General features: G+C 39.8%; 2 protein-coding genes across 2 annotated transcripts; one reads left to right on the top strand and one right to left on the bottom strand.

Annotated features, from left to right (window-relative positions):
- Positions 1-811: 811 nt before the first annotated feature.
- mrpl36 (mitochondrial ribosomal protein L36) lies at positions 812-1,809 on the bottom strand. Its single transcript, XM_088405554.1, has 2 exons — positions 1,706-1,809; positions 812-1,229 (listed from the first exon to the last, which is right to left on the bottom strand). The coding sequence occupies exon 2, from the start codon at positions 1,216-1,218 to the stop codon at positions 865-867; it is 354 nt and encodes a 117-aa protein (XP_088261680.1). The 5' UTR covers positions 1,219-1,229; positions 1,706-1,809; the 3' UTR covers positions 812-864.
- Positions 1,810-2,029: 220 nt separating this feature from the next.
- On the top strand, positions 2,030-3,218 carry ndufs6 (NADH:ubiquinone oxidoreductase subunit S6). The gene is made up of 4 exons (XM_088405553.1): positions 2,030-2,210; positions 2,403-2,456; positions 2,778-2,900; positions 3,084-3,218. Exons 1-4 carry the CDS (start codon positions 2,067-2,069, stop codon positions 3,150-3,152), a joined length of 390 nt encoding a protein of 129 aa, XP_088261679.1. The 5' UTR covers positions 2,030-2,066; the 3' UTR covers positions 3,153-3,218.
- The last annotated feature ends 8,334 nt before the right edge of the window (positions 3,219-11,552 follow it).

The following is an 11,552-nucleotide window of genomic DNA, read 5'->3' as shown; positions in this document are numbered from 1 at the left end:
CATTAAATTCGTAAATTTGCAATTTCAATTTAGAAAACAAAAATTAGCAGCCTATTAAATAATAGTGATTTTCTTGATAAGTGTTCTACAATTTGCGTACTGTACCGTATCAAAACATTCATTATTACTTTACTTGATTTTACTATTTTGTTGTGTTTTTATTGTATTAACTATTTATTGTGTTTTATTTTTCCTGTACAGCACTTTGGAATACTTGCGTTTGTTTAAAATTGTGCAATATAAATAAAGTGGTTTGGATTGGATTCTTGGAAAACCATCCGAGAAGGTTTGTTCTGTTTGTTGTTAAATACAACTTACCAGTTTTGCTGTGGACCTCCATTAGTGTGCGCGTTCTAGTGTTTATTTTTTCAAGGTGGTAAGGAGAAAAAAAAAAAAAACAATGGAAGTACACATTGGAAAGCGTCGTTGCTTGCCAGAAGTCGCATGCATGTACGTATCGTTCTATTGTTTTATTTGTATATATTTTTGTGGTTACGCAATTTGCGTTATTAATTTACTGTTTTCACCGTTATTGTATGACTTATTCTCACCTCACGCACATCACTGCACGCACTTATTGTGCTACATTAGAAAGAAATTGTTGATTGTATGAGTCAGACTTTGCTTCCCTCTTGTGGAGCCAAAATGAATAACAACTTAAGGGCTCCCCACTGTTTCTTTTTAAATACTGTAGCTCCTCTTAAAATAAAGGCAATATTTGTTTTCCAAACTTATTTCAAAATCCAAACAGTTCATCTCCAATATGTGCTATTGGTATAAACGCAACTACAACAAAAAAAGTCAAGGGAGGGGATGTCTCAAAACCATTTTATTGTGCTAGCAATCTCCACAACTCTTCACAGTTTAGCCTTGTCTCTGCTTGTGTCTCGGATGCGTCTTACAAAACACAAACAAACGGCCCCGCCGTCGCACGAAGAAACAATCTTTGCAGCGTCTCTTCAAGGCAGACTTTGTTTTCATTCCATTCGAGGGCTGGATAGTGGGAAGATGTTGACATTGACTCAGTAAGGATGGTCCACACCCAGCAGGCTGGATACGGCTGACTTTGGTTGATGAGAGAGCATGAGGTACTGTGCTGCGGCTGTAGAAAGATCTGTAGGAGGCAACTGCAGGTAAATAGTTCCAGGTTAACCAATTTAGCTGGGTCACTTGGCGAGACAAGGTCGCTGTTAGGTGCTTCAAGAGGTGGGATGCCATTTGGTCCAGCCCTAAAATAATAATTACCAATAGGAAAATATCATTACATGTTTACATTACTAAATGTAGAGTATAGAGACATTTTAGCATTTTTTTTTTGTTCTTTCCCGTATTCCTGCCATTTATGCGGCAAGTCATAATCACATATGAATAGTGAAAATGAAACGGAATAATTGATGCCCCAACTTAAAACTGCTTATAAAGGCCAACAAAAGTTGATGCATGCACGGAGTTATTGGTGCTTTTGCTGCATGACAAGGTATACTTGCGATGCTGCGTAGTCTAGTTAAATAAAGTCGGTTCGTAACCATGAAGCGCTACTGTCTTGAGAGGGAGGCAGTTTTTAATGCAAATCCTAGTGTTTTGTGTGATTGGGTGGCTAATAAAATGGCCGGAAAGTGGCCGACCTTGCTCAAGACGTTCATCAGCAAAACAAACACGATTGACTCTGGACTTGGTACAAGCAAATAAAACCATATGAAAATACCTTAAAGACGCTCCTCCAGGAATTAACCAAGGACAGTGATCTTATGATTTGGATGTTTATCTCCACAACAAACGCGTTGCAGGGTCAGCACGGAAGTATCGAACTATTTCCGTTTCCGCTTTTCGGGAAGGCAAAAATAATTTTTTTCCTCAATTTTTGTCTTAACCCGTTTTCTTAAAAAACCGCCATACAATAGGATTTTATTTTTGAATTATAAAATATTAACCTTTAAATTTGTGGTAAATTAATCACATGTGTTTGAAACACATGGCTTTATGTGTTAATTGTTACCTGTAAGACAAAATTTAGGGTTTACATAACGCGATTGATACTTGGGAAAGGTAGCTCACTGGCTGCAAACATGGCGGCCGCTGTGGTTAGAGTGTTGTCCTTCAGTAAAAATGTAAAGACGTTCATTACACCCGTGAGACTGTCTGCTTTTCCTGTCTACCGTTACAGCGTGGAGGTTTCCACCACCGGCGAGGCCATCACACACACTGGACAGGTACGTGTACTGGCTATGTTTATTAGGTTTATCGTGCACGATTTGTTGTTATCTTGGTCAGTTAGCGATGTGTATTGACTATGCCACCGAACGTTTCCCTCTAAAATCGTACACATACAAAACTTCTCTCGTGCTAAAGGTCGTGGTGAAGGTCAAATGTCATAGTTTACATTTTAAGTGGTTTGTGTGCAGGTGTTTGATGCACATGATCCAAGGAGGGCCAGATTCGTGGGCAAACAGAAGGAGGTAAACGGAATACTCAGCGAGTTTCGATGACTTTATCTAATGTTGTTATCCTATGCAATATTTTGGCCAATGACGACACACTCTTGGTATTTTGATAACTAAGTGGTCTTGCCATGTTTATCTTGTCACCATCTGGGTGAAATTTCAGCTCTCTAGTGTCTTCTTTCAATGCTTTCCCATTGATGTTAGATACCTTTATTTAAAGATCTAAGGATTGGACAAACTAACACACATGGTTTAATAATGTCATACAGCGTGTTTGAAAAAAAAAAAGATTCAAAATGATTGTTTGATTTTAATGTTTAAAAAAATGTCTCTTAGGTCAATCAGAACTGGGCCATCAAGTTGGTGGCTGAGGAGAGTGTAACTGACGTGGAGGCTCGTGTGGTGTCCTGTGATGGTGGCGGAGGAGCACTCGGTCACCCCAAAGTCTATATTAATTTGGTAAGTATTTGTAAAGTAATACTGAACAAATAAAGAGATTCATCAATGCTGGCCAGCTGCCATTTTACAGTTAGTTTATAAACAAGTAACATGTTGTTGCTCATTTCATCAGCAAAATGTCCAAACAAATGCCCAAAATGTCAGGATAAAGATACTAATTCCCATTTTGTGGTCTCTTTTTAGGATAAAGATACCAAAGTGGGCACATGTGGCTACTGTGGATTACAGTTCAAACAGAAGCATCATCATTAAATTAGCTCCTCTCCCACTGCTTCGCTGTGTAACTTACAATATTGGTTAATAAATTATCTACCCGTTGGGTGTGCTTGTTCTCTCCACGTTTGCCAGCATGAAAAGCCATTTGAGTATCTATTTATATGCCCTTCCTATTAAGATAGTTCACTGCATATGTAGAATTGAGCACTTCACTTAGTGAAGTATTATCTAAGGAACTTTATGTCAAACAACACATGCAATATTTACCTTTCTAAACAATTGCTTATGCACCTCTGAAGAGTCTTACATGTGTACAATGCTGCGATACTGTATATGGAGCCAGCCGGAAGCACCTGTGTTGTTATTTATGGATATTTATTGCAATTTAATATGTGGTTCTCAAATGGGGGTGTACAAAGGCACTTCAGGGGGTATTTGAGAGTTTTACATGGTTTTTGTAGGTAACAGGAAACCTAATTATTTTCTTAGTGCTTTGAGATGGACAGTACTTTTTTCTTTTAAAATTAACGCAACTTATTGCTAAACTGTGTCCTTTTGCAAAACATTGTATGCGTTGATATTTCGTGTGGACATTCATGAATGTGTCATGAATGACACAATTTTCTGGGTACATCAACTTTGAAAAAAGCACTAGTTTGACGTGTCTGAATAATGCAGTTATAACACTTGAACACCAGGTGTCAGTATTGTCAGATACATATTAGTGTGGAGCGCCGTACACTACCCGTGTGGTTTCACAGCCGTTATTGAATCAGAACATCAGTTTAATTAACGGAAAACAAATATCGAGACTACAACTACCTGTAAATTGCATGATAAGTAGTAATACCTGTCATTCTCCTCTGGCATTGTACCTGAAGCTTTTAAGACGGCCGTCATTCAACCATTACTTAAGAAACCTCCCCTAGATCCTGAAGATCTCTCTATAGGCCAGTGTCACACCTTCCGTTTATCGCCAAAATTCTTGAGAAAGTTGTAACACAACAGCTTAGCGATTTTATGATAGACAACAATAGATTTGAACTCCTTCAGTCAGGTTTTAGGGCCAACCACTCAACTGAGACAGCCCTAGTAAAAGTGACGAATGATCTTCTCTTAGCCTTGGATTCCAACATCTCATCAATATTATTACTGCTTGATCTCAGTGCCGCATTTGACACTATTGATCATCATATTCTTATAGAACGTCTTAGATCATGTGTTGGTATCTCGGGATCAGCACTTTCTTGGTTCAGATCTTACATCCTGGGAAGGACGCATAGTGTCTCTTATGGCGATGCGATCTCTGAGTCTTTCTCCGTCTCATGTGGTGTCCCGCAGGGGTCAGTACTTGGTCCCTTACTGTTCAACATCTACATGATTCCTCTCGGCGATATTATACGTAAACATGCTATTAGTTTTCATTGCTATGCTGATGATACCCAACTCTATATGCCCTTAGAAATAACAGATCCGTGCAAGTGCAGTAAACTGGAGGCTTGCCTTGCCGAGATTAAACAATGGATGGCTTCCAATTTTCTGCTTCTCAACCCTAATAAAACTGAGATGTTATTTATTGGCCCTGCTCACCATCAGCACTTGCTTAAGAATACCACGCTGAACCTAGAAAACTGTATTATTTCCCAAAGTAGTTCTGCAAAAAATCTCGGCGTGATATTTGACTCAACTCTCTCCTTTCGAACACATATTAATAACATGACAAGAACGGCGTTTTTTCACCTCCGCAATATAGCTAAAATTCGCCTTATTCTTTCTCTTAGCGATGCAGAAACATTAATTCATGCATTTGTTACGTCGCGCCTAGACTATTGCAACATTTTGTTTTCTGGACTTCCCATGTCCTACATTAAAAGCCTGCAGTGTGTACAGAATGCAGCAGCGAGACTATTGACAAGGACGAGAAAGTTTGATCATATTACTCCGATTCTAGCTGACCTGCATTGGCTTCCAATACACGTGAGATGTGATTTTAAGGTGCTGTTAATTACTTATAAAATTTTACACGGTTTAGCTCCTTCCTATCTCGTCGACTTAGTATCACCTTATGTTCCGTCCCGACAACTTCGATCACAAAATGCCGGTTTGCTATCGACCCCACGGGCTAAAAAGAAGTCTGCGGGATCAAGGGCATTTTCCATTCGCGCGCCAGTACTATGGAATGCCCTACCTATGGAAGTTCGCCCAGCCACCTCAGTAGAAATCTTTAAATCCCGACTAAAAACACATTTATACTCAAAAGCATTTAGTTAATTTAGCCTGTCTGCAGCCTTCTTTTTTTTTTTCTTTTTTCCTGCCCCCCTCTTCCGGCATGGAGAGGGGGCTAGCTAGATGGTGAGGGTTGACTTGACCGCCTCCATTGGGTCCCGCGCTGGTCGACCATCACGGGTTAGGAGTTCGGCCGTCTGCGGTCCACCTGGCTGGAATGTGGGATGGTTCCTGCCCAATGGCTTTGCCTGCTGTCAAGACATCACTGCACTATATAGCACAATATGTTTTCTGTAATTTATATTGTTTCTGTGTCTGGTACATGCAGCATCCACTTCAACCTGTGGGCCTGGAAGGGGGCTCCTCCCACCTGTGGTCCCTTCTGGAGGTTTCTGATTTTCCCCAAATTGGGGTTTTTGAGTTTTTCCTTCCCCTTTTAGGAGCTTTGACAGGGGATGCTGTTGTGTACCTTATACTGAAAAGATGTCTCTGTACGACCTCTTTTCATTCAGTGAAGCCCTTTGAGACTTCGGTGATTTAGGGCTATATAAATAAAATTTGATTGATTGATTGACTGAAGTATTGAAAATCTTTCCTTAAAGGGACAGTGTGGAAGATATAGACCGTTTTTCATTACGGGCAACAGGAAGTGATGCATTTACAATTGTCCGTAGCTAACAAACATGGCAGCCTGCGGAGAAGTGACACCCCCCCATGGAATATAATTTAATGATAACTACACTTACGATTGAATCATACTGTTGATCATTAAGAACACATTTGTTTGCAAGTTTTTGAATTTTACAATCATTTATTTTTATCCCTTTTCAATGAAAAACGGCCTAAAATTTTTCACAGTGTCCCTTTAATTTCATAATTTTAGTCTTTGCGCTTTAAGTGGGCTGGCATGCACTGGTATGAGCACTTCAGAATTTTTATTTTTCTATTATACTTTGTGATATTTATACAATCGCGTCAGTAATTACCCAAAATAAAAACAAAGTCAAATCTAATTTGAGGTACAATCGCCGTCATTTTGGAACAAGGCATACCTCCTGGCCACTAACGGGAATTATGAAGTCTTGCGATGCGCACGAGACTTGAGGTGCACTCACACTCACGTACTTTGGGAGATTTCGACCTCAAACGGAGTCTATTGGTACGTATTTATTTGTTAACCTATTATACTTTTTTTTTTTATTGAAAACTTCTTCGAATAAGTGGAGCACCGGCATTTATTTTTTCCGCACTTAAAGCACCACTCTTTGCGAAGACTGGGCCGGTTTGTGTCGCACACACACACACACACACACAAGGTTTCTGAAACGTTTTATTGATTACACATGACCATGGGTCAAATTGACCCAGGATGTTATTACTATTGCAGATATATTAATGTGAGACACAAGTAATAATTAATTATTGCCTTTTAACTTTGCAAATGAATTTCCAAACAAAATACAAGAGTCATTGACGTGATATAAACACGTCTTTGGGTCATATTGACCCATAAACATTATTGCTGTTTCCAAAAAAGGAACAGAACAATTGTGAAAATGAAATAATAGTTTGTATTACGCACATTTCAAAATATTCTAAATATTCCCCAGGTCAAATTGACCCAAGGGTATTTTAGGGTTTGCCCAGAAACATAACAGAAGGGTTAAATGAAAACTAATCTGGTGTTTATCCAGATAATATAATTATAATTATGTTGAAGTTTCCCTTCAATTCCTAACTTGATGCGGCAGAACAGTTATTCTCTCTCTTTTTTTTTTTGTGCTGAATAGGGACCCCTGAAAAGCCCTTTTGGGTTCTTAACTTGCCCCGCCAACAATCTGCAGCTTTCCATTCAAACTGCAGGACATCAGGGGCAAGAGATGAGACACGGCAGTGCGGAACAATGCATGTTTGAAGAAGATCATATATATATTTCATCAGGCTTATTCTCCACAGACCTCTGCATTCCAAATTGGCCCGCACTTGCACTCCAGACAGGCGCTAGTCTGCTGTGTCCCCAGTGATGCAGCCGGTGGAACTGCATTTTCCACACCATAGAGCTCAGGTTGGGAAAGAAGGGAAGTCAGGCTGACATAATTGGCCCCGGTGACTTGTGAAAGTGAGGCTTCTGCTTGTAGTTAACCTCATCTATAGTCAGCCTGCTGTGGATGAGTGAAAGCGTGGGGAGAGGTGCGTTGTTAAAAACGAGGTAGGGAAACCGGGTCCGTGTCAGAGTTGACTGGTTGGAGTAGTCAGAGGTGGCGCTTGGTTGAGTTGTAGGCGATGCCAGGGGCAAAATTCCCAGATGAAACTGAGCATATGAATGGAATAGCACTTACTTTCTAGCGAGATTTTAACTTTTTAATTATTAAATTCTCCTAGACGAAGCCCGCAGCATAGCTCGCATCTGTCAAGTATCCGAAAGGTGAAGCGGTCCTCGGTCACCTCCTCCACCTTGCTGCATGGGGGAATGTAATTTCGATTCAATGCGTGTCATGAGACCCTGCCATTTTCACTCAGTTGAGGCTGTTATATTAAAAACTCCTGGATAGATTATGAACTAAAATGCCAGGGAGTTCTTTAACAAAAACAATCCCTCACTCTATGCAAAACATCCTCCTCATCGCTGTAATTGCCCCATTAAAATATTTCCCTTTGAAGATGTGTCATTTTACAAACCCCTTGGCTCATTATGGAGCCGCCTGCAGCCAATTATCTGAACCTCTCTGTCTGCTGACCAAAAAAAAAAAAAAAGAGGTCTTTAGGCAGATCTAGGAGCAGCCCGTCGTCCTCATCTCAGCGCTCATCGTACAAGGCGACAAAACAAAAAACTGACCTTTGGTCATTGTCTCGGGGCGACCGGGCTGAGCTCGGCTTTGGAGTCAGGTGACAGAGCATCTGACCTTTTAGCGTGGAAATAATGACTTGTTCTAGTGCCAGGAGCTCGCAGGGTTACAGCGGGGTGCAAGACACTTCTGGCGACATGTGACAGTTTTTGGGAGGAGGGTGTTTGCGCTCAGCCCTTTGATAGGCCTGCAAAAGCAAAGCGTGCATCTGACAAGACACAAGAGACTTGAAGCAGTGGATATGAATGCCACCCTATGCATATGTGCAATGGAAATAGACGTCTGACACAAGGTGTGGATAAGAGTCATTTCAACTCGCCGATATTTTACAAAGCTCAAATGATGCGGTTAAAAAAATGGGTCAAAGCTCATAGACAACACTAATTACAGTGAACTAGGACTATTACGTGGGGTCCGATTATGTTTAGTCTATTGTTTTCAAGATGTGAGCCGTTGCTCTGACATCTTCTATACCGAGTTGAACCAACCAAAACCTGAACAGAAACTCTTGTTTTGTCATGTTTAGGCCGCACCGGATTATAAGACGCAGGTTGGAACATCAGACATTTACGCAAAAAGATGGTACATGGAAGTTTTTCAAAATCTTGTTTTTCTTTAAAACTTTTTGTTTTCGAACTACCTGATTACAGCCAAACATCATGCCTTAACACAGATTGAAAATGCCTGCTTGTTTAGAAGTAGGGTTAGGGTTTGATTTGTTAGAATACTGCACCAACACAACAGTAACACGCCTGTTGGTGTTTACATCTGGAGAGTGCCTCCTAGTGGTTGGCAAAATGACAGCTCAAACTCAAAATCAATACAGTGGGCCCCCGGTTTACAAACTCCCTCTTTTACGTATTTTTCATCTTACGACGTGGACCCCGGCGTTTGTTTGTCCCCCTCTTACGCACAAACCTTTCGTCTTACGAACCATCCAACATGCCGGTCAGTGTGTCCGCACTATTTTTTTCGATTTGCTGCATAAACAAAAACAACTTTTCTCGTATGTCACGGAAATGCCAATATGCTATTGGTCAATTAAGGCAGTCATAGTCACAGTCTTAGTCACGGTCTCAATCACGGAGATGCAGATATGCTATTGGTCGATTAAGGTCACTGTCACGGTCTCAGTCATGGAGATGCCGATATGCTATTGGCCGGCGTCACGTCAATCACAGAAATGCCGATATGCTATTGGCCGAACGCCTTCATCTAGCTTGATGGCACAGCTGGTCGGTGTGTTGTGAAGACTTTGCAAACTTTATCTGTTAGACATGGCTTCTAAAATTGCTAGTGGCGGTAAAGGAAGACGTAAGAGGATGATGAAAATAGAAACGAAGCAGGAGATAATAAAAAAAATGCGAAGGAGGCGCACGCATAGTTAACCTTGCTAGTGAGTATGGCCGTAACCGCTCGGCAGTCTTCTAAGGGCAAGACTTTCCTTGTCAGGGGACGGACCTTGGTCGACAACAAAATGGAGAGGCTTCTTCTATTATGGATTAAAGAGAAGGAACTCGCCGGTGATATGTTCTCGTTTAAGAAAAGTTCTCGTTTGAGAAAAAAAATGAATAAATTCTGCGGGTTCGTCTCTGCTCCCTTCCACCTCCACCCACCACCAGCTCAAGTCACGTCGCCCCAAAGGTAAATGTCATTTTTCCTTTGTATATTTATGTTATTTAATTTAACTTTACAGTTAATAATTTTTAATATGTGTATAAAGTCGTGATGTTTTTACATAAGGTTTTTGCATGCATTGCACGCATTCACTAATTAACATAGATTTGGATTGCCCGTCATACGGACAATTCGAGTTCCAAGCCTCGCCGCTGAACGGATTAAGTTACACGTAACATGGGGGCCCACTGTACTTCAATAGCATCTTCTTCTGTCTGCCTCTGTTTAGGAGTAGATTGTCCCCTAATGACTAATAAAATACTGCAGTAGAAAGTAGCCATTTATAGAACGAATTTTTATGTAATTTTATTTTATTTTTTGCATTGACCTGGGATTTCAAACCTAAGTTTAAAAACAATTCAGAAATTTGACCCAAGTTGTTGGTTGGTCGAATGTTTTGGGCCAAAATTGGATTAGTTTCGAACCAGAAGTTTAAAAAGTATATAAGTAGCCTAATTTTATTTATTTAAAATTTTAGATATAATTATTGTTTTTGAGATGTGACCCATTGTTCTGATTTGAGTTGTTTTGTTTGGTTTCATTTACTTTAGTTTTTATGTTTTGTTTTGATCTGCTTCACTGCTTTGCACTCTAAAATAATTGTAAAAAAAAAATTTGGACCCACCTACAGACCCCAAATTTTTTTGTTCAAAGCAACCATTTCTTCAATATGAATGGCCTTTTTATTACCACTATTTATTTTATTTTATTTTTTTTAAAGGTCAAATTAGAAGGACTTTTATTTTAGTTTTTTTTATCCAAGTTGTTTTATTTTGTTGTTTTTTTTGGGGGGGCGGAGAATCCAACTGTTAGAGACTTAGACTGCAATTATAGTCTAATTGACTGGGAAAAATAAAAAAATTGGATTTTCCAATCCAAATTGGTTATTTTTTTTCACAACTCTTTTGACCCTAAAAAGTATGTCAGTCATTTTCTTTTTTTTTTTATTTTGACCAAATTATTTTTATTTCTCAAGTGAGATGAAGTGAGTGATCAAGTTGTCAAGGTGAAAACTCATCGTAGACCCGAAGTTTAACAAACAAGATTTTTAGAAAAATATTGATCGACTTCACAAACTATGCCTTATAATTTCTTTTATGCTCTGCTGTATGAACTATTCTCATATTCGTTCAGTCCCAAAGTGTAAACACACATCACATATTTTAAGTATTTTTTTTCCTTACCTGCAATATGGCTCTGATTTAAACACACACACACACACACACACGCACACACACGCACACACACACATACCACACGCACACACAGAAGAGGATGTTTTTTTTGGTTTTGTTTTCTTTTTTTTTTTTTTTAATTGGCATTTCCATTCATTTCAGTGGGAAAAGTGAATTAAGGCACCAGTACATTTCCAACCAGGCCTTTGTAGGATTGTGCCTGGAAAAAAAGTAATTTTCATTTTCCTGTATGTCATTTCTGACCTAATACACAGAGGAGAGATGGTGTGAGACACTACAAGTAAACAGAAGCTCAAACGTTCCCCGTCCTGAACAGCAACTCACAGTGGCTTAATCACATTTTATGGCCCAGGGAGCGAGTCTTCGTGTCATGCTGACTGCTAAGTGTCTCACTTGTGTTCCCACAGCAGACGCAGGCGAGGTTACCGATGCCAGGAGGATGGAGGGGTTAGAGAAGATAAAGAGCAAAAGATGCTTGAAGCATTCCTGAA

This window comes from Hippichthys cyanospilos, chromosome 21 (assembly GCF_059441005.1).
Source record: "Hippichthys cyanospilos isolate Australia breed blue-spotted pipefish chromosome 21, RoL_Hcya_1.0, whole genome shotgun sequence".
NCBI classification, from domain to species: domain Eukaryota; kingdom Metazoa; phylum Chordata; class Actinopteri; order Syngnathiformes; family Syngnathidae; genus Hippichthys; species Hippichthys cyanospilos.
This window is presented reverse-complemented; position numbering and strand designations above follow the sequence as displayed.

What these genes read in the sequence shown, in the direction of transcription:
- mrpl36 (XM_088405554.1), bottom strand. Translation starts at nt 1,218, where the DNA reads ATGGCATCCCACCTCTTGAAGCACCTAACAGCGACCTTGTCTCGCCAA.
- ndufs6 (XM_088405553.1), top strand. Translation starts at nt 2,067, where the DNA reads ATGGCGGCCGCTGTGGTTAGAGTGTTGTCCTTCAGTAAAAATGTAAAG. An exon ending in CCATCACACACACTGGACAG is followed by an intron (nt 2,211 to 2,402) that starts GTACGTGTACTG and finishes GTTTGTGTGCAG; the next exon opens with GTGTTTGATGCACATGATCC. An exon ending in TCGTGGGCAAACAGAAGGAG is followed by an intron (nt 2,457 to 2,777) that starts GTAAACGGAATA and finishes AATGTCTCTTAG; the next exon opens with GTCAATCAGAACTGGGCCAT.